The sequence below is a fragment of the Galeopterus variegatus genome, unplaced genomic scaffold (assembly GCF_000696425.1).
Source record: "Galeopterus variegatus unplaced genomic scaffold, G_variegatus-3.0.2 Scaffold624, whole genome shotgun sequence".
Classification (NCBI taxonomy): Eukaryota; Metazoa; Chordata; class Mammalia; order Dermoptera; family Cynocephalidae; genus Galeopterus; species Galeopterus variegatus.
Window position 1 is genome coordinate 474,885 of NW_007726735.1, and position 26,319 is coordinate 501,203.

At 36.0% G+C, this 26,319-nt stretch overlaps 1 protein-coding gene across 3 annotated transcripts in view; it reads left to right on the plus strand.

Moving 5' to 3' along the window:
* Positions 1 to 24,005, plus strand: part of LMLN (leishmanolysin-like (metallopeptidase M8 family)) — an 81,029-nt gene extending 57,024 nt beyond the window's left edge. Inside the window, exons 12-18 of one of the 3 annotated variants that reach the window (XR_550346.1) lie at positions 1,404 to 1,514; positions 5,493 to 5,625; positions 6,938 to 7,097; positions 9,751 to 9,881; positions 18,847 to 19,057; positions 22,719 to 23,730; positions 23,862 to 24,005. Coding sequence is in view for 2 of the 3 variants with exons in the window: in XM_008570711.1 (XP_008568933.1) it covers positions 1,404 to 1,514; positions 5,493 to 5,625; positions 6,938 to 7,097; positions 9,751 to 9,881; positions 18,847 to 19,057; positions 22,719 to 22,819 (847 nt within the window). In the remaining variant the exon portion in view is untranslated. Of the gene's footprint in view, positions 1 to 1,403; positions 1,515 to 5,492; positions 5,626 to 6,937; positions 7,098 to 9,750; positions 9,882 to 18,846; positions 19,058 to 22,718 lie in introns of those variants that run through there. The other 2 variants (XM_008570711.1, XM_008570712.1) reach the window with 2 other exon arrangements.
* Positions 24,006 to 26,319: the final 2,314 nt, after the last annotated feature.

The following is a 26,319-nucleotide window of genomic DNA, read 5'->3' on the forward strand; positions in this document are numbered from 1 at the left end:
TAGCTGAAGTGCCTACCTGGTGATTGACTAGCACAGTGCTGACACTATACCTTGCGCTTTTCAACCTATACTAAATATTGTAATTCCCAAGGAGGGGGATCTAATTACTTTACATTTTATCCATAGGGCTGAGGACTTCCTAACCTAGGCAGTAATAAATTACTGCTAGTATGCAAGATTAGGGATAATTTCTATCTGGATAACTTAACCTTGCTGTAATACCAAGTTAGCTAATTAATGTCACTCACATTGTAGCTGCAGAGGTTGCAGGTATTTTGGTATTGGAGTACTGGGATTTATTTCTTCAGTTTCTCTCTGAGCAAGAGAGTTCTGCTCTTTGAAAGTGGAGAACATTGGGAAGATGTTATATCACATATTTCTGCTTTTGTGTGATTTCATGGGAAGGTGGCTGGAGTGGAAGGGATGATTCTTATCATTTCCCAGCCTTTGAGTCTAAGTTTTATTTACTGTTTTGGTAATGCTAAAAGGACAAGACATAATACAGGTTAGAAACTATTTCATATGGGCCGACCCTGTGGCTCACTTGGGAGAGTGCGGCGCTGGGAGCTCAGCCGCGCTAGCACCGAGGCCGCAGGTTCGGATCCTATGTAGGGATGGCTGGTGCACTCACTGACTGAGCGCGGTGCGGGCAACACCAAGCCAAGGGTTATGAATCCCTTACCGGTCACACGCACACACACAAAAGAAACTATTTTGTATAATTTTATAACTTTTGCTAACTAATCTTGTCCCTAAGAATGAAGAAAACTAGTAAGAGTAGGCTCACTGCCTTTGATTAAATTTGTCAGGAAACTAAATCAATGTTTTATTTTTTCTGAAATTAAAGCATTTTAAAAGTCTTGGGCTTAGTATTCATTTGTCTTATTATAATGGTGTAATGTTCAGTCATAAACAAGAGCTGTATTGATAGAATATCACAGATTCAAGGTCAGAAGAACAGGAAACTAGGTCCAACTAGGTCCAATCAGATTAGGTAAAGGCTAGCCAAATAGTAATTTCACTGTTTCTTCCTCACTGTGCTCACTTCTGTTTCTACGTTCTCTTTCTGTTTCTTTGGTCCTCATTCCCCTTGTCTCACATTGTAACTACTTTCTACTCTGTGACTTCTATCACTTCTGAAAATTACAATGGAAACATGTTTGTTTTGTTTTCCAAATATAAAAAGTACCTTAACCATAAGACTGGTTACCCAGTCCCTGCTACAGTGATCCCTCTAGCAGCAATCCCTCTGAAGCACAGGCTTTGTAAATGGTCATCTCTGGTCATGGCCTCCAAAGTCTTTTTTAAGGTCCTAATTTGCTCATCGTTGAGATTCGTAATTGCTATGCTAAAGTTGCTTTTAAAATGACAGCAATAAAAAGTGCTTTGAATTATTTCCACAGCTGGTATAAAGCAAATTACAGCATGGCTGAGAAGTTAGACTGGGGCCGAGGAATGGGCTGTGACTTTGTCAGGAAGAGCTGTAAATTTTGGATTGATCAGCAGAGACAGAAGTAAGAATACATTTCCTCACAGTGTCTTTGATTACACAATTCATTTCTGATTTCGTTCTTTATCCTAAGCCTAAAATGTCAACTATTTTCAAAATGTGGTCTGAGCAGTTCAATTTCAAAATATGTGGAAAATCACCTACAGGTGCTTGGTAATAATATCATAATAAGTAGCTGCAGTATTGTTTTTAATCTTATATAAAAAGAATCCACAGTGAGGGGCCCGGAGCCATAAACATTTCTGTTTAGCTTATAATTCATAAATTTACATATTTTACAAGTTTTTTTGCAATCTCTGTCATTCTTATTGTTTTCTTCAGAGAATGCACACATAAACAAAGATGTAAATGTTGACTCAAGATCAAAGAAACTAAAGGTATTTATGGATAGTGGTTCTCAAATCTGTATACACATCATAATGACCTAGCAAGCTTTTTTTTTTTTTTTTTTTTTTTTTCCTTTTTGTCTTTTTTCATGACCGGCAACAGATCACAACCCTCAGTGTCGCGCCCGGACCGGACTGGGACCGGCAATGGGATCGCAACCCTTGGTGTTGCGCCCGCACCTCGCTCAGCCAGTGAGCAGCCGGTCTGTATGTGGGATCCGAACCCTCGGCGGGAGCGCCACCGCACTCCCAAGCGGCGCACTGTAGCAGTGTGCCACCGGGCCGGCCCCCTAGCAAGCTTTTTAAAAATACATAGTATCCAAGTTTGGGGAGAAAATTTATGTGTGTGTGTATTTGTATACACATACACATATTTAAAGAGTAGATAAACACATGTTTAAACACACATGTTTAAAGAGTAGGTAGGATCTCTGTATATTTTTCACCACATGATCTCAAAATAAAAGTTAAATATAAGGGGCTGTCTGGTTAGCTCAGTTGGTTAGAGTGCCAAAAATCAGAAGAAAGAATGATATAACAAAGAGCAGAAATCAATGAATTTGAAAACAGAAAAGCAATAGAAGACATTAGCAGAAAAACTTTAAGTTCTTTAAGAAGGTCAATAAAATTGACAAATCTCTAGAAAGAAACAGAGAAAATGCAAATTAGCACTATCGTGATTGAAATAAGATGTCACTGTAGTCCCTAAAGATGTCAAAAACAGAGGGGGAGGGCCAGTCCGGTGGCACACTCGGTAGAGTGCGGTGCTTGGGAGTGTGGTGGCGCTCCCGCCGAGGGTTCGGATCCCATATAGAGACCGGTCCACTCACTGGTTGAGCGTGGTGAGGGTGCGACACTGAGGGTTGCGATCCCGTTACCGGTCACGAAAAAAAGACAAAAAGGAAAAAAAAAAACGGGGATTTCCTCTTCCTCATTTTTAAAAACTAAAGCTGTGGGTCCCCTGAATTCCCTCCTATCCTTTGAATCATAAGCCAACATCAGCGAACTTTTTTCTGTAAAAGGTCAGAGAGTAAATATTTCAGAGTTGTTACAGTCTTTGAGGGCCGTTACAGTCTATGCCCCAAATACTCAACTCTGCTTTTTGTACAGCAAGAGACAAAACAAATGGGCATCACCATATTCCAGAAATACTTTTTTATAAAAACAGGTGTGGGAACAACAAGCAAAAAACAGGTTGTTGGCAAGATTTGACCCAAGAGTTGAGCTTGCTGACCCCTGTCATAAGTATTCAAATGTCCTACTTGTGAAACATTGAAGCCCAGAATTATTTAAAAGACAGAAGCCATCTTCTGGTACCACAGGCTCAGTCTGGCTATATTCCTAAGTTATCTTAGAGATTCCAGTGTGACCCTTCTTGAGCACAGAAGCCTGTGCTTAACCTCTGGGCTTCATCAACTGTGACTCCTCCTTCTCTGTTATTAGAAAACTAGTATGAGAAGGTATTGGTTGAACAGAGCCATACTCATTTTGAATCAGTTGAATCTATGCACACTCAAAATAAGGTTCTTTCTATGTTTTGAAGCAACTAAAACTAATAAATTACCCATCTGCCTAGCTCATTTGACAGTAATACTGGCTCTAAAGCTGCACTTCCCAATTTGGTACAACTAACCACGTGTGACTATTTAAATTTATATTTTAATGAATTAAAGTTAAATAAAATTTAAAATTCACTTCTCTTCAAGTGGTTAATAGCCATATATGGTTAGTGGCTACTGTACTGGACAGTGCAGATATACAACATTTCCATCATTGCAGATAGTTCTATTGGATGGTGCTGCTCTATAATTTGTAGGCCGTGCATCTTGAACAGCTCTGACTTTGGAGTTTTTTAAATCACTAATTTTTAACTTCTTTGTTTCTCTCTATTTATCCAAAACTCATTTTTTTTTTTTATTAATTTAAGGTAAGTGTAATGTACTCTTGTTTTAGAGAAAAAAGGAAATTAGTTTCATGGTATTAAGAAAGTGACTGAGTAAGAACTGCTGATCATATTCTTTGAAAATTTTATCATGGAAATTTATAAAATTGCCTTATATGAAAATTTCATAAAAATAGTGTAGACAGTGGAAATTATATTTATTGAGTAACTTGTATGTCCTAAGCACTGAGTGCTTTTGTAGTTGAGCCTCAGGAAATTTAAGTAAATACCAAGTAAGTGGCTGGCATGGATATTTGAACCCAAACCTGTGTGATGACTTCAAGACTTCTCCTTTCCTGTCACACTGTGCTGCTTTAAGTTTACTGAAGACTATTGTAGGTATTTTACATGTTTTATCTTAAGAAGCTCTAATTCCCTAAATATGTTTTTTGATATACTATGTTAATTTAAATGAGTCAAGTATCAATCTTTCTTAAAAATGAAATCTAATAGAGGCCTTTTTCCTTGACAAACATGTGAGAGAAGTGGAAAAATACCAGTGATCCTATTACAATTTGGCAGACCAGTCTTAGTAGGATTTCTATTACTTAGAAATACTGCAATTTCATTTACAACATTACTATTAGGACATTCAGACAATTTTTAGATTATAAATTATCAATTTTGATGACATCAGAATTACAGGTTTATTTGAAGGTTATTTTTACAGGACAATGCAACAGATTCTGATATCTTTTGAGAGTTTACGAAACCCCTTTTTTCAAATTATACACCCAGGACTAGATTTAACAGAGAACAGAACAAGTTGGTAACAATTAGGAATATTTACACAATGTTCATTTTGCACAGGAAAAGAAGATTGTCTTGTGAATGTTTTCAATTTAACAAATTGTCAGATAAGACTCCTTAAACTAGATTATGGCATAGAAAAATTTCAATCTTTGTAGCTGCAGAGCAGAGGGGACATCACCTCCATTTGGTTTTGAGACTCTAATGATGATTTTTTGGGGGGAGGGTGGCTGGCCACTATGGGATCCAAACCCATGACCTTTGTGTTAATGAGGCTGCACTCTAACCAACTGAGCGAACCAGCCAGCCCTATTTAATTATGAAGATTTGTATTTTTAGACCAGGATCTGTATTTTTTTTTTTTTTTCAGGTGGCCAGTATAGGGACCCGAATCCTGAACATTGGTGTTATAACACCATGCTCTAAGCAACTGGCAAAAGTGGGGCTGGCCAGTTAGCTCACTTGTTTAGAGCATGGTGTGAGGGTTCGGATCCTGTACTGGCCAGCAGCAAAATAAATAAATAAAAGCAAAGCAGGTCTGCAGAACTATTTTACTTGCAAAAGTGAAGAAAGATAATAAAGATTTGTTTGTTTTGCAGCTGGCTGGTTTGGAGATCTGAACCCTTGACCTTGGAGTTGTAACACTGTGCTCTAACCAACTGACTAACTGGGGGATTTTACTTAATAACAGTGAAATAATGTTAGAATGCTTCTAGCATTAATCTTCTACATCTACATTAAACATTTCCTTTTACTCCTTGAAAAATAACTTTATAACCAGATTCAGCAATGAATTATAAACTATTAAAATATATCGAGGTTATAATTGAAAAGACAAGCTCTGTAATGGACTCACAATATTTTCTTTAAAATTTGATACCATGGTGCTTATCTTCATGTGCAGGAGGCAGATGTTGAGCCCTTACTGTGACACGCTCAGAAGTAATCCATTGCAGTTAACTTGCAGACAGGACCAGAGAGCAGTTGCAGTGTGTAACTTGCAGAAGTTTCCTAAACCTTTACCACAAGAGTATCAGGTAACACTTGTTTTGGGGACAGTTTTAGGAATCAATTTTTTAAAAAGTAGTCTCCATTTTGAATTAGAAGAGTGAATTCTTTTTTTTTTTATAAGATGACCGGTAAGGGGATCTTAACCCTTGACTTGGTGTTGTCAGCACCACGCTCACCCAGTGAGCTAACCAGCCATCCCTATACAGGATCCGAACCCGTGGCCTTGGTGTTATCAGCACCACACTCTCCTGAGTGAGCTACGGGCCGGCCCATGAAGAGTGAATTCTCTTAAGTTTTTCAATTTATAAGACCTGTTTGTTTTTCATAAGTTAGAAAAAACAAGAACTCCTCTATTTCTTTACAGCTTAATGTGCTAATTCATAGCAATTAGTCACTACCAATACCTTGTAATAATGGCAGGAGGTATTTAGAATGTTTGCCTTGATCTATTTTAAAACTGTTTGTATTTCTTTCTAATTGATTCCAAATCTTCATGTTTAAATTCCTCTAATTTATGCAAAAAACAAAATTATTTAAAGAAAATAACTTAGGTTCTGAAATCCAATTAATTGGAAGACTTGGAAGTTCTGCTTGAGAAAAATTTGATTCATGAAATCTAAAAGATGAGGGAAATGGTCCCACATGTCCAGTTGGAATCTCTGATTAGAACTTTAAGTTTTTTGTTGCCATGGCTATCTGTCAAAAGCCTCAGCTCCACCTGCCATTTACAAAGGAACCTTTAGGCAGAAATGATATCTCAGAAACCATTTTTAAAATGGTAGCTGCTAAATTTTGAGCTTTCTACACATATTTATGACCCCTCTAGTGCTTGAGACACCATAACATGGCAACTGTATATCTAGGCATAGTAATATAACTGAACAAGTTGGTGTAAAATGTGGAATCTTTAATATCTATCTGGTACCTTCCTCCTTTGTGTTCAAAGTATTTTATGTACAATCTCATTTATTTTCTCAGATTTTAACTTTTTCAATTTTGTCAAAACCATATGAATTAAGTGTCCTAAAAACACTTCAAATACATTAAATTTACAATGTCTTAATTGTATTCATTAGTTTTGTCTTTTGTCAACTCTTAAAACTCTTCCTTTTGCTTGGTGTAATTTTATTTCATCCTTTTTCAACAGTCAAATTTGTCAATGTAATAATTAATTTAGACTAATTTACTCACTGTGCTTATTTCTAAAACTATAGGAACTTCAAAATATAGTATCTTGTGTTATATAGCCTTAGAGCGTTGCTATAAATTGCCTTTGGACTTTGATTTGATTAACAGAATGTTTCTTACCCTCCTGTCTTCCCAATAATTTTTTTGTAGTACTTTGATGAACTCAGTGGGATACCTACAGAAGATTTGCCTTATTATGGTGGTTCAGTAGAAATTGCTGACTATTGCCCTTTCAGTCAGGAATTCAGTTGGCATTTAAGTGGTGAATATCAGCGCAGCTCAGATTGTAGAATATTGGAAAATCAACCAGGTTAGTAGTCTATTGAAATGAAGTGTTTTATACGTATTAAGATTATATATCAGCAATATAAAATAGTGGTTAAGGGCACAGATCTGACTGCCAGACTGTTTGAGTTTGTGTTATAGTTCCACTGCTATCCATCTGTAAGAAGTTACTTAACTTCTCTGTGCCTGTTTTCTCATCTGTACAGTGGGGATAATAATACTCATAGAGTTTGTACAGAGTAAATGAATTAATATAGTAAGTGCTTAGAACTATGCCTGACACAGAAAGGATCGTTAGCTATTAGATACATATGCACACACTACTTTTTAGTGTAATACCTTATGTCTTCATGGCACTTTTCACTTGCAAAGCATTTTTATTTTTATCATTTCATTTTATTTTTCTAGAAACCTTATGAAAGACTTAGGGAAGATATTATCGTATTTCACAGATGAACAGACACTAAATGATACAGTTAATTGACGTCAGTGCAAGATCCTACAGTGCAGGGCTCTCTATATTAAAACACCTTAGATAACCTATTTTTTTCCCTCTCTTAGGGAGTGTGCATTTTCTATAATTTAAAAGTAACATGTCATTCTTTAGGTATCAAAATAATGTTGTTGTCTCATGGCCAGTCAGATATACAATTGCCGTGTGGTATTCATGGGGCATTGGTTCCAGGACCCCCTGTGGACACCAAAATCTGCAGATGGCCAAGTCCCTTACATAAAATGGCATAATATTTGCATATAACCTCCCATATATATTTATGTGTGTGTGTGTATATGTATATATATATATATATATATATACATATATATGTGTGTGTGTGTGTGTGTATATATATATATATATAAAATCCTCTTGTATACTTTAAATCATCTCTAGATTACTCATAATACTTAATACAATGATACAATGCCTACACATCACTTCATTCAAGTGGATTCAAAGATAGTGCTCAGCATGCAGCAAATTCCAATTTTGCTTTTTGAAACTTGGTGGAATTTTTTTCTTCTGAATATCTTCCATCCAGAGTTGGTTTACTCCACGGATGCAAAACCCACACATATGGAGAGCTGACTATAATGCCATATTATTTATTTTCTTTTAATATATATAAATGAACAGGACAGCAAAGAAATCAACCGTATAGCAATTGGGTATTCTGCAGTAATAGTTATAGCTCATACTACTTTGTAAATAAAAATATTCTTACATCTGATATGTTAATAAAGAGCAATAGTTTTCTCTCTGTGGTCATCAAAATTTTTAATCTGGTCTTTCTCTACCCCCCCCTTCCATATTTTATTATAGACTAAATTATTTAAATTTTAAATTTCCATGATGTTTTAACTTTTTATTTTTTAACCTAGCAGATTTAACTGGACTTCCACAATCAATTTTTCCATCACTCATCTATTTAGTAAATGTCCTAAAGATTTATAACTGCTCAGCAGTTTCATGTTAAAGCAAAAGAAACAAGTCTGTCAGTGATGTATTTGCCAAAGATGTACCATCAGATTTTATTGTTTTAGAGCCGGGGTTGGCAGTCTTTTTTTTTTTTTTGTAAAGGACAAAATATAAATATCTCACGTTTCGCATATCATACAGTGTCTGTAACAAGTCTCTGCTGCTGCAGTGCGAAAGCAGTTATAGACAATATGTAAATGAGTGGGTGTGTCACGTTTGGGCCTGAGGGTTGTAGTTGCCTGAACCCTGTTTTAGACACTCATCACTGTGCTTTTCAAAGACTTTGAAACTCATAAATAAAAGAAATATAGGATTCTGTTTTATTCTGTTGCACATTTTCATTATTACCTTGTATAATTAAGATTTTTCAGAGCTGACATAAAATAAAATATTTATTTTTATAATATTTCAAAGTGGGCTAGTTGTGCACTCTGTTTTCAACAGATGAAACTTGTATCCTTGTTAGTATAGTGATGAGTAAAAAAGAAAAAACATAAAACTTGTTCTATAGAGTGTCAAGAGAGCAAATTATTGCTAGGATTTATGAACTTCATGCCTTTGTCCATTAGGTATTGGAGGTCATTTATTCCACCCCATATCTCTGCAGGTTTGTGCTTAGCCTGAGACCAGACCACCAAGTTATTTATGGGCCTCCAGGAGATGGCAAAAGTTGAAGATATAAGAAAGTTTCACAAAAGTTGCAACACCCCAAAAAAGCCTTCATTATACAAATCATTTGGCCTTATCCTATCATGGGTCACTTGGAGGTGACTCTTGTTGAGGTCACTAGTGAAAGTGATCTTTACCTTGGCATCTAGTCATCTAGTGATTTTTTTTTGGCAGCTGGCCAGTATAGGGATCAAACCCTGGACCTTGGTGTTATCAGCATCATGCTGGAACCAGCTGAGCTAACTAGCCAGCCCCATCTAGTGATTTTTAGTGCCAGTTCCTCTATATATCTAACCTAGATACTTTGGGCCCAGTTTTATTCCCTTGTTTCTGATATAGTAATTTTCTCCCACTAATTCCTTTATTGAGAACCCAGGTTGAGTTTGGAGTCCTGTTTATCTCAATGTTTTTAAATTTAAAAATTCCATTAAACATGTTTGATTTTTAAAGCAACTTTTTATCATAAAAACATTGAACATTTGTTCATTGAGCCAAAAATCAATTTTAATGAGACTTTTCTGGTTTGCTTTAGAAATCTTTAAAAACTATGGTGCTGAAAAGTATGGTCCTCATTCAGTTTGTCTAATCCAGAAATCTGCATTTGTCATGGAAAAGTGTGAGAGGAAGCTGAGTTATCCAGACTGGGGGAGTGGATGTTACCAGGTAAATTCCATGTTCGTTAATAGTTATGCCAAATATTATGTAATTTTATCTCATTATATGGTTTTAATATTTTTAAATGTATTTTTTATATTTTTATATATTTAATTTACTGATCAATACTTTAACTTATCTTACAAGTGAACGGATATGATGTGGTGGGGAGGGAAGAAAAGGAGGGGGGAAAGAAGAACAGGTAAAGGGACACGAAAATCAACTACAATGTATATTGAGAAGTTAAAATTTAAAAAAATAGATAAACAAATAAATAGATACTTTAACTTATCTTGTTTATGTAAATATTAATTTGGATGCTTGTGCATTGTCATTTCTTTAATATAAATTGTCTTTCTGTATTTGTTTAAAAATATATATAATTGCTATATATCGGTAAGTTATATAATAATTTTACTTCTGGGAATATGTCTTAAGGAAATAATGGTAAATATATAATTTTGTTCTTGAACAAATATTACTTTATAATGGAAAAAATTTTAATTTTATCTCAATAGTCTGAGCTTGTGTTATAAGAATTAATAAATCAGAACTGGCTGGTTAGCTCAAATGGTTAGAGCATGGTGTTGTAACACCATGATCAAGGGTTCAGATCTTCTTACTGGCCAGCCAGCCAAAAAACCAAGAGTTAATAGATCAGGGCTGGCTGTTTAGCTCAGTTGGTTAGGGTGCAGTGTTGTAACATCAAGTTCAAGGGTTTGGATCCTGCACCTACCTGCCACAAAAAAATAAATAAATAAATAAATAAATCAACTGCTGATTAAATAGGTTTTGAGGGGGTTTTTTCTTTGAAATTAGAAATCCAACAGGGGGGGGAAATGCTGTTTTCTTAATTATCTTATTTGCATATTTGCTATTAAATGGCTGTATCACCTTATTAAGAACTTATCAAGATACTGGCATTCATTCTATAACTTGGGTGCATCCAACTTAATGAATATTCCATACTCTAGTAATGGATGTCAGGAAGGTCAGTGTGATCCTGAAAATTAAGAATAAGCATGTTTTGTGTAATTCCAGCTGCAGGAGCTAAAAAGGCTTTTATAACTGGAAATTTAACTATTATTTTTAAAGTTACTTATAAAATTAACTTTATTTTTGGTAACAGCTTTATTGAGATGTACTCACATTTCACAGACCATACAATTCATATAAAATTAACTTTTAAACCTTACAAAAGATAATGAGAAATAAATATATATTATATATATATGATTTTTTTTTTTGTAGCTGGCATGTACCGGGATCTGAACCCTTGACCTTGGTATTATCAACATGGTGCTCTAACCAACTGAGCTAACCAGCCAGCCCATAGAAATAAATATTTTCCAGCTGTAATCTTCTGACAACTGTTATCCATCAATCTCTTTCCAGTAAATTCTATTAAAGATTTATGTATTGATTAATTACCTAGTTTTGACCTAATTGTCATCATACTACATAATTTTGTTTTGCTGCTTTTACTTAGTACATTTTTATGGGGGACAAAACACCATTTCCAAAATTTTTCCTATAGTAATTCTTACTATTCTTCATGGCTGTAGAACATTGCATCATTTAAAAGTATCGTAATTTGGGATGTCACATCCCTGTTTTGTATTGAGTTTACTTTCAAAAATACTTACATAAGTATATTTACATATTTTACTTTTTTAAATTTATTTTTTAAATTTATTCTTTGTTGAGTTGCTTTTGTTTTTTGTTTTCTTCATAAATAGACTTTATAGTGGTCCCCGTTTATCTGCAGGGTATATGTTCCAAGACCCCCAGTGGATGCCTGAAACCTCAGGTGGTACCAAACCCTATATAGGCTATGTTTTATTCCTGTATTACATACATACCTGTGATAAAGTTTAACTTACAAATTAGGCACAGTAGGAAATTAATAACAATAATTAATAATAAATGGAACAACTATAACAATATAATGTAATAAAAGTTATGTGAATGTGGTCTCTTGCTCTCTTGCTCTCTCACTCTCTTAAAATATCTTATCATACTGTACTTACCCATCTGTTGACTGCGGATAACTGAAAACATGGGTAAGGGGAAGAACAGTATTTTTTAGAGCAATTTTAGGTTCACAATAAAATTAAGTGGAAGATACAGAGAGTTCCCATATATCCCCTGCTCTGCACATGCACAGCCCTCCCCACTATCAACATCCTGCACCACAAAGGTATATTTGTTACAACTGATGAACCTACACATCATTATTACCCAATGTCCATAGTTTACATTAGGATTCATTCTTGGTGTTATATATTCTACGGGTTTTGACAGATGTATGACATCACCCCACAGCATTCTGCCCCTGGCCCCCAAAGTTCATGTCCTCCTCACAGAAAATAAATAAATGAATAAGATAAATGAATTTGTCCATAAGATAAATGAGTTTTTGAAGCAGACTTTGTTAATAAGTTAAGGATTGCCTATTTGTGGTTAAATAATTGCCAAGATTAATATAAAAATAAACGAAGTGAAAAACAGGATGACATACTTCAGGTGAAAGTTTGAAGGGAAACTTTATTATCTCTGTATAAAACACGCTTAAATGTACGTTTTAATGACAACTCTTTATGTTCTTAACATATTCTTCCCTATTGAAACTGGGATCATGGATCTTATTTGTCACCTTTTGTGCTACTAGCACCTTTTCATATGAATTTTTTAAGAAATAATTTTTTTTTTATTGTCTAAGTAAGAAATTCACATGGTTAAAAATTCAAAATAATAAAAGAATGTACAGGTTGCAGGAAAAGCCTTCCTCCCATTCCTGTCCTCCAGTCACTTATTTCCCCCTTTGGAGGGAATTAACATTATCAGCTTTTTATATCCTTCTAAAAATAAATTCTGTGCAGACACAAATATATGAGGGATCCTCACAAAGTTCTTGGAAATATTTGTATTATCGTTTAATTCTATTTTTCTACTAACTTTTTGAAGTACCTTTGTATATTATTATTTCAATTTTTTTTACACAAATAGTAACAAGTTACGCATACTGTTCTGCAGTGCGTATTAAAAAGTCATTTTTAATATTATCTGACTAGTTTCAGCCCTATGTCTGAACTGGCTATAGGACATCACAATTTGGTTGTACTTAGGTCATTCCAAATTCAGTTCATCCAAAATTTGTTTACAATCCTCTTCCAAACAACTCTGCATCTCAGTTATCCTGCTTCCAGCACTGTTACCAGTCAGTCTCTCAGACTAGAAAACAAAGTGATATTTTTCTACTCTGTTCTCTAAAGACAGATCTGTAAAGAGTAAATCTTTAGATTGTTCTTCTATTGTAATCTCTTGTATCCATTTTATTTTAGGTTTGCCTTCATCATTTCACAGTTTCCTTTGTAGTTTCCCTATTTTCTTTTTTTTTTTTTCAAAAGATGACCGGTAAGGGGATCTTAACCCTTGACTTGGTGTTGTCAGCACCATGCTCAGCCAGTGAGCGAACCGGCCATCCCTATATGGGATCCGAACCCTTGGCCTTGGTGTTATCAGCACCACACTCTCCCGAGTGAGCCACGGGCCAGCCCGTAGTTTCCCTATTTTCATTCCATAACCAAATTGATCCTTTTTAAATTTTTATTTTTTGATCAAGAAATTAAAAAAAAAATTTAGAGCGTGGTGCTAACAGCAAGGTCCAGGGTTTTATTCCTGTACTGACCAGCTGCCAAAAAAAAAAAAAAAGAAAAGAAATTTAGTTTTGATCAAACTTACACGTCAGTAGTTTGAGTCAGATTTGTCATCTTCTTTCAAAAAACTGCAGTCCTTGGTATTACTTCCCTAACGTTAATAGCTTATTCCCAGAGGTATCACTTTCAATTTGTAGCTGTTTGGTTGTATTGGAGGGGATTTTGGGGGGGAGGGGTAGTATTTGCTTTCTTATTTATAAAAATTTTATTCTTTATAATGTTTCAATTTCAGGTGTTATCTGTTGACTTTGGAAGATGAGCACTTAGGTCTTTCACCCCCTCCCTCCACTATGTTCACTTTATTTCTTGATCCTCCCCGTGGTAATTTTGGATAGATAATTTGGATACGTTACTATGACTGTATAATGTGGAGCTGTGTAATATTCAGTGATTAATTTTCCAATTCTCCTCAACACTTTGTATTTAGAACTTAGTTTCAAACTCTTCTCCCAGTTGGGCTCATCTCCTTTTTTTTTTTTTCAGGTGGCTGGCCAGTATGGAGATCCAAACCCGCCACCTTGGTTTTATAAGGCTGTACTCTAACCAGCTGATCTAACCAGTCAACCCCTTCATCTCCTTTCAGTACAATTAGATACTTAGGTATTCTTTCAATTTATCTTGAGAAAATCTCTTCTGGAAATTTCTGACCTGCGCTAATCTAGACTAGATAATCTTTAGATTTGCAATACAGCTTTCATCTTGGGATCTCCAGTCGTGATCATCCTTTGCCTCTCTCTTGAATTGGATCCCCTTCTTCGTGGATTTTGTATCATATGCTTTCTTGGTTTCTTTTTTCATTTTAGTGGAACATATCTCCTAGTGGATTTTTTTCTTACTTTTTTTTTGGCAGTTGGCCACTATGTGTTGCTTTGCCTCACATGGATTTGTCACCTCTCTTCCCCTGGGTGACAGAGAAACAAAAAGGATTATGCAAAGCCCATTTCCTCTGAGCAGTGAGACACCCGGAAAGGGTTAACTTCCTGGAACCCTCAAGAGAAAGGCATTCCTCCTTTGGGAAATTAACACTGAACTGGGGTTCTGTCTCAGTATTTATTTTCCAGGACAGAAAGTTACAGAAAAAGAACATAGGTGGGGTTATGGCTAAGTATAGTTTAAGAATAAAGGCTGGTAACATCAGTGAAATAACAAAGTGATATTCCATAATGGAATTTGCAAAAAGTTAAGTCGATCCACTAACAAAAGTTTGTTCTTAGCAAACATTTTCTTTCCCTACAGCAATTTCCTTAGTACGTTTACATAACAGTTAAGTAAGGTTAACCTGCACCAAAGACATCTACCCTTTGAGCCAGCAATTTTGCTGTTACAATTCTATTTCTATATCAGAGGCTTTAGCCTGGGGAAAGTTTCCTGTCTTTTGCAAGGTTAACATGTCTATATATAATTTTTTTAAAGTTAGGTTAAACCTGAAACTACAGGGCTTTGGAAACTAGGCCCTATGAAATACATTTGCTTTATAAATGTTAGTACTCCACAACTATGGGATCCAAACCCGTGATGTTGGTGTTATAAGGCTGCGCTCTAACCAACTGAGCTAACCAGCCAGCCCTCCTACTGGATTTTTGAGAAGGAATATATGAGAGAGAAAAATTTTGAGATCTTGCATGTCTGAAAGTGTCACTATTCTATAATTATACCTGATGGTAGTGTAAGGAAGGCAAAACTTCACCCTCTTAGGGGTCTCTGACTGGACCTGAGAATTAAATTGGCATAAGACTGATTAAAAGGAGAAAAGCATGCAAATTAATTCAATATAAGTTTTATGTGACACGGGAGCTCTCATGAGGAAATGAAGACCCAAAGAAGTAGCAAAGCCTATGTGCTTTTATACTAGATTGAGCAAAGGGAGGCAGTTACAGAAAAGTAACTAAAATATATGGGGAGGCTAAAGGAAGATAAGTATTTTAACAAAGTCTTTATATAGAATTCTCTTGCTTTGACTTTCTGTCTCTGGTGATAAGAATATTTCTTCTGTCCTGGAACAAGGAGAACATCTCTCATGTGAGAGTTTTATCTCCTGCTTTTGGGAAGAAAAGGGGAGGTCAGAACATTCTAATTGTATCTGCAGCTTTTAAGCGCTTTTACCTCTAAATAATCCTTATGCCAAAATGGCATATTTCTGGGTAGCATATTCTGCCATTTTTTAAATAGTTTGGCTGGGTATAGCTTTCTTTTCGACGGTCATTTTCCATCAGAATTCTGAAGGCATTTTTCCTTTCTGTCCTAGTTCTCAGTATCATTCTGATTATTGATTGTATATAATTTTTTCCTTCATCTCTGAAAGCTGGTAAATTATTTTTTAACTCCTCAAACCATCTCCCACTATTATGAAATTTAATGGATTGGGTCTGTTTTTGGTGATCTTTAATAGCCTGTTCATATTCAAGAGATCTTGAATATGAAAGAGCTGAAAGACAATTTGAGCATGTACTTCAGGCCTGTTGACCTTGGTCTTCACTATATGGCTTTCCTTCCAAAACCTTTGATATGTGTATCTTGAGGGGTTTTCCTCTTGGGCTGGTCAGATTTCTCAGAGGAAATTTCTAATATCCGGTCATAGCATTTGTATGCGTAGCTGTCAGTGTTCTAGGAACTAAGTTTTGAATGCTAAAGGGTCTCAACATTTAATATGTAAACTTTTATTAGAGCCCTATTTTCAGAATGGCATCCCAATCCTCACCTGTACTTGGTTTCCCCCAGAGCAGAATCCTCTGTTTTATCCTTTCCAAAAAATAAGTCTGCAGTATGCAGGATTAGGAAGGAATAGTGGCCCTGCTCATAGTGAAGGAGAGGAATCCTGGGATCTGTTTCTTAAATAGATTTTAATCCTTCTAATTGTAGCTCTTACTTCCTGGTTCCTGGTACCAGCAATTCCTGAGCCTTCCCTGTGTTCTGTAATGCAAATCAAGTTGCTTCTTGGCTTTCCCTCTTGCTTGATTTTGGGGGGTGGGGAGGGGTTTGTTTTTGTGGTTTTTGGTGGCTGGCGAGTTCTGAACCCTTGACCTTGGTGTTATAACAAATGCTCTAACCAGTTGAGCTAACCGGCCAGCCCTGCTGCTGGATTTTGATTCAGCTTTCTTGAGTCTGCTACTACTTGTACATCTACCCTATCTGCCCACACATAATTCCCAGAATTTCATAATGGGAGTGCTTATACTTCATCAAGAGAGTTTTCCTCTTGCCCTATCAACACTCTCATAATTCTTATCTCTAAACCATGTGCATTTTATTTTCCAACCTGTAACATCTGCCTTATTAGGATCCAAATCCTGTGTACATCTTTAGGATATAAAAGCTCTTTCTTCCATGAAACTTTCTAATATTTATTGCTCTTGTTTCCACCATTTACTTTTAATCATAAAACAGTGTGGCACTATTAATTTTTTAGAAAAAATATTTATATCCCATCCATCTTTCCTCAATTAAAGTTGCTAGAGAGCAGGCACTATCATGGACTTCTTTGGTATCCTTTTCATCACCAGCCACAGTGCTAACTCAATTTTACTTAAAAGCATACTTTCATTGCAGTGTAGCTGTGGTGATACTTACTAGACATGGGTCATTGAATAACAGACTTGCGGAAGGGGTCACGCTTTGTTGTTTTTTGTTTTCTTAATAGCTTATTATAACTTAAATTTCCAAATGAGTGTTATATTTCAACTTGATTGCTATGGGTTGATTGAATTGTGTACCCAAAGTCCATATATTAAAAGCTTAATTCCCACCGAATCTGTTGAGGGTGGGAAATCCAATTATGGTAATTGAAAGCTGGGGCCTTGAAGAGGTGATTAGATTGTAGGACCATGCAGTAGTGAATGGGTTAATAATGGTGGCCGGGGCATGGATTGGAGGAGAGTGAATGAAGAGGTTAGTCTCTCTCTGCTCCACCACTTTTGCAATGTGGTACTCTGTTGTCACTTCACCACCTCAAGGCAATCACCAGCCATGTTCCCTGGACTTTGGACTTCCCAGCCTAAGAAACTGTAAGCAATAAATTTCAATATCTGAAAAATCACCCAGTTGCATGTATTTTGTTATAAGCAACAGAAACGAACTAATACATTAAGTGATGATAGATTTCTTTCAAAAATGCCACCATCATTCAAATATACTTTTTAAACTCCTCTTTGCTTTTAGAAGTACTTTAATAGCTAAGAGAATCGGTCTTAGTAATTTTGTATCACATGTATGTTTAACCTTGTGTAACCAGTGTAATCAACTACCTTTAGCAGACTTGGTTTTTGGCAACTTTGGGCTATTTCCAAAAATCACTTGCAAAGTAAAAATTTGCTACCAGCAGACATATTTAGAAGCATGCACTGGCTTTGAAGTTAGTCCCAAGAGAGAAGTTCCAGAAATATTTATAATGGAGTAGGCTGGGCTGGCCGGATAGCTCACTTGGGAGAGTGTGGTGCTGATAACACCAAGGTCAAGGATCCGGATCCCTGTACCGGCCAGCTGCCAAAAAAATAAATAAAATGATATGAAGTAGCATAATTGAAATTAATGTGAAGTCTTTGTAGAAAACAACTTTGAAGAAGACATGGTAATTTTTAAATGCTTTAATGTGTCTGCTTTTTATAGTTGATTTCATTAGTTATCCTTTGCAATTGAGATATGAGTCTTGCCTTTAAAAGATGTTACTAGTCTGGATAAAATCACTGTGACTGTTTTTATCTCTGAGCAGAGGATCTTGGGTAGGGAGAAAGAATGAAGAACTTTTACTATGTACAGTTCTGTACTGTATGCTTTTTTTTTTTTTTTTGGTCTAAAATTATATATATTATTTTTAAAATTTAAAACAATAAAACTTTGGCAAAAATTTAATGACTTATAGAGAGATTGGCTGTTTGACAGAGATTTCAGCTGAAGTATATAAGGATACTGGAATCTACAGAAATATTGTTTGTAACTTGGCTTCAGGGGTCTGTGAATTCAAATTGTATTCAAAGCTGTGTATGTGTTCCCTTGTATTTTTTAGGAAAAGTGTTCATAGCTTTCATCAGATTCTTAAAAACATGCTAGGCTCAAATTTAAGACCTAATACCACAGAGTGAAATTCTTTTAGAACCTAAATAACTTACCCTCTCGATATGAGGTTAAAGATATGCCCTTGTCCCAAATTGTGCTTTATAACCAATATTTTTAGTAAATTTTAGTACATTTTCCCACAGTTAAAGGAGAAATCTCATATCCTAGAATCTTACTGACCAGAATTTTTTCCCCCCTATTTAAAGGTTTCTTGTTCTCCTCAAGGTCTGAAGGTTTGGGTCCAAGATACTTCATATTTGTGTAGTCGAGCCGGACAGGTCCTCCCTGTCAGTATTCAGATGAATGGCTGGATTCACGACGGAAACCTGCTTTGCCCATCATGTTGGGACTTCTGTGAGCCCTGTCCTCCAGAAACAGATCCTCCAGCTGCTAATCTGACCCGAGCTTTACCACTGGGTGAGTACTCTCTATGGTCAAAGTAAAGAGGGAAAAGTAAAGTGAGGACTTTTCATATAAGATGTTGAAAATTCCCTTTAAGGGAGCTCTAAAACAGGTTGAGCTTCTTCTCTTCTGACAGGGAAAATATTCATTCCCACCATCATTAGAAAGCTAAGGTAGATAAACTTGACGCTTCTATTCAGTAAGAGCAAGGGCAAGGAAACTTTCTGTGTCAAGAACCTCTGACTTGCACAGAGTAATTCATTGAAGGTCACAAAATGTGAATGTTTTATCCATTCATTTTGAAATTAAGAGTAAACAAAATTCTGTTCATTAAATACAAAAAAATTTAAATCTATTTTAGTTTTATCCTAACCAGGTGAGGTGAGAGTGAGGGAAAGACACTGGAAAAGATACTCAAAAAAGCAATTTAACAATAGTAACAAAATTAAGTCATCCTATCAAGTTCACATTAGAAGTAAAAGCTAACTGAGCATATTTAATACTACATTTACTTACATGCCCACAAAGAAGAGAACGATGAAAGGAGACACAAAAATACACACAAAGTGAGATAGAAAGACAGAGCCCGGCAAAGACAAGGTGGCTTTCGTTGAGGGATATTATGCCAGATATTACTTGACTTATGATGGAGTTATATCCCAATAAATCCATCATAAGTTGAAAATATTGTAAGTCAAAAGTGTGTTAAATACCCTGATAGACATATAAAAAATATGATAAAAAATACCCTAACTCATCGTAAAGTCGAAAAATTGTTAAGTAGAACCATTGTAAATTGGGAACCATCTGTACTTATTCTGTGAGACTTCAGAAAGTAAAATTAGGATGAATATATTGAAGTCGTAAGGAGATCTATTCCAGTTAAATCCTTTAGAGCCAGGAGAGGAATGGAAAGGACTGCCTTGAAAAGAATATGTTCCCCATTATTGAAGGTGTTTGAACTGAGGCTAATGATCCATTGCTAAGAGTTATAAAAGCAGAATTGATGAATTCTCGGGCTGGCCAGTTAGCTCAGTTGATTAGAGTGTAGTGCTGATAATAACTAAGGTCCAGGGTTCAATGCCTATACCAGCCAGCTGCCAAAAAAATAAAAATGGAATAATATAATTTATAAATTCTCAAAGCTTTGATTTAAATGACCTATGAGATTCTTTGGCAGTTTGACATTTTTAGAATATGGACAATAAAAATCTTATTCAATGTTTCATTTTCTCAACTGGAGGTATTTTTGTATGGAACTACATTGCCCTTTCCCCAGGATTTGGGAAAGAAAGTTAATTTTATTTATTTTATTTATTTTATTTTTTTTATTTTTTATTTTTTAAAAGATGACCAGTAACGGGATCTTAACCCTTGGTGTTGTCAGCACCATGCTCAGCCAGTGAGCGAACCGGCCATCCCTATATGGGATCCGAACCCGGGGCCTTGGTGTTATCAGCACCGCACTCTCCCGAGTGAGCCACAGGCCGGCCCCGGAAGTTAATTTTAGAGGTAAGCTGAATGTCACCTTCTATTTTCAACCAGACTGTGGAGATTAGTGCTTGTGTTGGTGGTCATTAAGACTATCCCCAGGTTCATTGGTGCACTAGGAGGACTCACAGGACTCAGCTGCTTGTCATATTCATGGCTTAGATTTGGTAAAGCGAAAGGATGCAAAGCAAAATCAGCAAAGGGAAAAGGATCATGGGGTAAAGTCCAGAGGAAGCCAGTTCCCAGACAACAGCTCAGGGCCACCTTGCAAGCAGAACTTGCTAACAGTAGCAGTCTCAGCCCTGCAATGTTACTTTTTTCTGCATAATACTACAGTTAGCTGAGTTTTCTACAGTTACACTAGTAATGACACAATAATTTGACATGATATAAATCTTAGGTCACTTGATGTGGTATACAGTAAATGTAATGTTAAGTATGCTGTTAACTTTTACTTTCAGTGTGAAGCTGGTAGGATGACTTAATTTTGTCATTGTTTTTAGATTGCTTTGGCTAGAATTAGAGAGCTAATGGTCCATAAATATATGGTTCTAATGGAGTTCCATCCTTAAACCTAATCTTTAAATTTTTAATCCCAGTTAAAATTCTTTAACTGTAAGAAACTATCACCATCTCATCATCAAAGAGATGAGCAGGGATTCAGACCATTAGTACTTAGATTTGAGATAAAGGGAGAGTTACCTTCAGCTGATACAGGGGTAGAAATCTTAGGAGTACAGGAGAAGAATGTGTAGGAATAAGGAGAAAGCCAGACCAGGTCAAGGAGCTACGAAATAACCAAGTTCCTGCCCTTGGACTGTGACAAATACAAATGAATCTGTTGAAAGGAGGTGGGCAGTGGAGATTGCAAACCACCCAACGCCCTCCACATCAACCTCCTGGTACTCTACACTCTACTTTTTATCCTGCTTCCTCTTTATCAGTCACCCTTCAGAGGCTGTGGTGCTATGATGTGGTTTTCTTTCACGTTAACTTACTAGTTCTATGAGGAATCATGCTCAAAAGAGCACTGTAACCTCCAAATCACTAACACAATTTTGAAAAATGTGCAAAACATTACAAGAATAAATGCCTACCTACCTCTTAGGCATTGCTTTTTAAACTTTATAAGCTTCACTGTTGGTATTCTTTTTTTTTTTTTTTTTTTTTTAAAGATGACCGGTAAGGGGATCTTAACCCTTGACTTGGTGTTGTCAGCACCACACTCTCCCAAGTGAGTGAACCGGCCATCTCTATATGGGATCCGAACCCATGGCCTTGGTGTTATCAGCACCACACTCTACCGAGTGAGCCACGGGCTGGCCTAGTGAAATAATTTTTTAAATATATTTCCACACCGTGTAATGCTTAAAGAGCAGGCTCCAATGCGTAGACATTATGATTCCATTTATTCTGTAGCTGAAAACCAGCCAGTTTTCTTTTAAGCAAGTCAACTTGAACCTTGCTTCATTCTTTAAAGACCCATCGTTATTGTTCAAAATTTTAAAAAGGACAGCTCATCCTAAAATAAGATTGGGTTGGCCTGATCTCTCAATTGCTATAAAACTGTTTTCATTATGAGAATTGTTTCATTTGAGAATCGTTTTGGAAAATACACCGAAGTGCCCAAAACCCATAAAATCTTTGCTCTATCAGTCTTAGGGTGATATGGATGGGTGGCAGATACTTAGAAATAGGTGACCATATGTCCTGATTTGCCTGAGATAGTCCACGTGCCTGTTGTCTTCATGTAATTATTAATAGTGCTCCCCTGTATTTCAAAATGCATTTGTTTGGGGTGATAAATGATACAGTCACCCTACTTAGAAGGGATAAGGAATAGAAGAGAATTCTTCATTCCATCTCAGAATAGCCAAGATATTAGTTTACTTTCCTGTGTATCATGTTTAGCTTTACTGCAATACGACCCTAAGACACTTCTTTCTTTTCTTGGGTGCCATTTTTCAGCCTTGACATGGTGGATGCATCTTTTCTTCCACCATAATATTAAAATAACTTTGCATACCTGGGTTTCAGGAAGTCTCTGTTGATTCTGCTCTCTAATGTAGTCCTTGTTCCCTTTTTAATAACCACCTGTATTTATTTAATCACCTGTCAGTATTTAATTGGTATGCTGTATCCAAAAAATGTCTATAGAAAGTCAATTTTTTGTTTTCAACCCTAGATCTCTGTTCCCGTTCCTCTAGCCTGGTGGTCACCCTCTGGCTTCTGCTAGGCAATCTGTTTCCTCTGCTGGCCGGATTTCTTCTGTGTGTGTGGCACTAGTAATGGAAAAGTGAATTCTCAAGTTACTTTATGTGATATTCCTGCAAACAAAGCACAAAATCTGGGTAATGGCAACCTATGCAGATGGCAGAAGTGGCTTTCCTGACTTTGGCTTGGAGTGTTGACCACAATTAGACCTTGAAGCAAAGCTTCACAGCAGTCACTCCGCATCCGCAGCCCAACCACCTCAGAGCTTGGAGAGCAAAAGAGATTATAAGTCACCAAGTCTCTTTATTTTTCAGGATAGTTTTCCTTTGAAAATAGGATAATTGGTGGAATATTCAGAGTGATTACATACCTCAGCATCTTCACTAACCTAAGACGATGGGAGAGTTCATCATCAATACTTCAGTAACTTAAACAACAGCTAATTATTGCCGGATTACAAGTTGTGAATCCTGTCCTCAAAAGTATAAATTGTCCTTTGACTTACAGAAAATAATTGAATCGGAATTTCTACAGCACTGTTATACGTATTTTAAGTTTAATAGCTATACATGGTACACTCAAATCATCATTCCCATTGTTAGTTCTAAATTATGTATTATATTTTAAAATTATGTTGTGCTAAATCTTATGATTTAACCATGCTTGCCTTTTTTTGCCAGCTGTGTGGCAATTTACTACTGAACTATCATCGGTATGTTGGTAGCCTTCTGTCCTCACCGATCTTCAGAGCTCAGCTTCCAGTTGTATTCTCCATTAGTTTAATAATGACTTGAAAAAATGTGGAAGCAGAGAGAGTAAAATACTCTGCCCTGTAAAAATGTTGAAGACGTGCAAAAAGAAGAAAACATAATTGTATGTTTTTCAGATAATAGTTATGACAACTATAATCCAACATTATGCAACTATAATCCAACAAAAACAAAACTATTCCTTTATGACCAATGAAGATAAAAAATAAACAGGTATGGAATTATTTTAAAGTGGGCTAAGAAATTGTTACGGAAGACCGAAAAAAAAAAAAAAAAAAAAAAAAAAAGATGAGAAAAAAGGAATTGTTACAGAAGAGTTTCTTTTTTTCTTCTTCTTTTCACAGGTGTTGAAGATGTTTCTAATATCTGAAAATTATTTTATGTATAAGAAGAAAAATATAAGTCAAAACAAGATGGTCTGAATTGTGGGCCGGCCCGTGGCTCACTCGGGAGAGTGTGGTGCTGATAACAGCAAGGCCACGGGTTCAGATCCCTATATAGGGATGGCCGGTTAGCTCACAAGGGAGAGTGTGGTGCTGACAACACCAAGTCAAGGGTTAAGATCCCCTTACTGGTCATCTTTAAAAAAAAAAAAAAAAATAGTCTGAATTGTTTAGTAGTAGATAAGTGTAAGTCTGATGTAAGGCCTATCCAATAAGGTCTACTTTCCATGTAACATATGGCTCAGTCCACAGAAGTTGGAAGGTTGCCTTTGCTTTAAATGTCTTTGCCTCCTGCATTTGATACTCCTTCTATTATCACACAGATTCTGGTCCCCGAGGCCATTCTACTCTGGAACCAGAGCTTACCAACCCCATTTGGTAATTCTAATTTCAAATTCTTTAATGATGGGTGATGCCCAGTTTTTCTCTCTCAAGTTCACGAAGTCCTATGGCATAACCCTTGGGCAAGCTTCCCTCCTCCCTCCCCCCATCCCTCCTTTCCATTCAGCATATAGTTATTGAGTACTCTATTTAAAAAATAGTGCTAAGTGAGCGAAGCAGCATAATTACTAAGGAATAATTCCAATTGACTATTTGGCACTGGAGCCAAACAGCAGTCCCAGCATAAAGGAAAGTCACTTTTTTTAAATGCATAAATTTAAAATATGTGTTTTCATGCAGTTTTAAATTGGAGGTATTTGTCATTGTGAAAAGTTGAAGATCTCAAACACTGTCAACTTCAGCTAAAGAGAAGCTAATAGTAATGGTCTGCAGGCCAGCACTCAGTTTTCTGCCTATGTTGTACATACTTTAAATTGTGCAGGGTCAGAGAAAAGTGAAGAGTATATTTTTAATGAAACTTATAATAATCTAAACTTATATACCTATTATGATTATGAATCGTCCTGCAAAGTTGTATAAAGAATTTCACCAAAAATACAATGGATTAATATATTTGAGATTCATGGTGATAGGTTTAACTGTATTTTGACTGTTGTGCAGTAATACCATTTAGGTAGCATTGTTTCTGAGCATGGTGCTTTTTATACTTGAAATATATTTTTGCTTTATTTTTTATTGATATAATTATATTTGCACTAATGACTTTCTGGAAAAAATATAGATGACATTTTTTTGTATGTATATTTATTAAGCTTGGAATCTAGTAGCCCAGTGTTTTCTCCGCACAAATATGAAACTTGATAAAGTGTGATGTCAAGAAATCTTGAGTTCCTGAGGGTAACTAACTTCATTGATGTCTCTCTTCCTCCTCGATAAAGGCTTGAACATGGTTACCTATCATTGATTCTGCATACTGTGCTCAGCAAGATTTAGAAGGATACTGAACCTGCAAGGAATTTTAAGAATCACATTTTAGTCACTTAGAATATAACAATGAAGCAAAGACTTTTAAAATCTGAGATTTTAATGCAGAATTATTGGTATAGAATTCAGCTGCAAACTGAAGAATTTGAAATGGCTTAAATGTTGGTGTCCTGTGACAGGTTGTGTTGTTTATGTTAACAAAAACAAAATCAGCTCCCTGTGTAAGAGAGACTGAGCAGGCTGCAGCTGTGGGGAAGTGAGGTGGAACAGGGAAGAATGGGACCCGCTGAACCGGGGACAGTAGACTGGACTCCGTTCCTGATTCAAAAAGGGTCAAGAACTTATAAAAACTGACTGCCTCGGTTTTCAGTTCAGACTTAGGTTCATTTTGATCATTTTAAGGTCCCAAGTGTCAAAAATATCAAGTAAATTTGTCTCAGGTTTTCAAGAACAGAATTTACAGGAAGGAAGCAAAAGCCATGTTAGTAGCCTTGAGCTGACAGCTTTAAAGAAACTGGCAAGCGGGCAGTCTTGATGTAGACCCCTCTAACATTCTCCTGAAAAACATCCCTTTTCCTACTTCCTAAAATCAGTGACCATTACATTTTTCCTGTAGGATACTTATATTTGTTAAGACCAAATAGACATTCTAAAAATGTTATAAATTATGCTTAAAATTAGTTTTCAGCCTATGTGAGCTTAGAGTTTATCAATATTTGAAGTTGAAACATAATTTTATGAGATTTAGAAAGTTTTAGGGCCTGAAAGAAAAACAAGTAAATAGTTTTAGGAAGATACATAAATAAGTATATCAGAGTATTCCATAAAATTTTATCAATGTTCTGTTCAGTATTAGGAGACTTAGTGATTGAGTCATTTGTAAAACGAGTAGGTGATTTCTCAGAATCCTTCCTGCACTAATATTCTATGAGTAATACTCATCCAGAATTGCTAGGTCACTGCTGACTCTGATCCACCTCCTGGAATATACCAACTTGCATGTTGTGTTCATCACAGTGTCGTGCTTGATGCC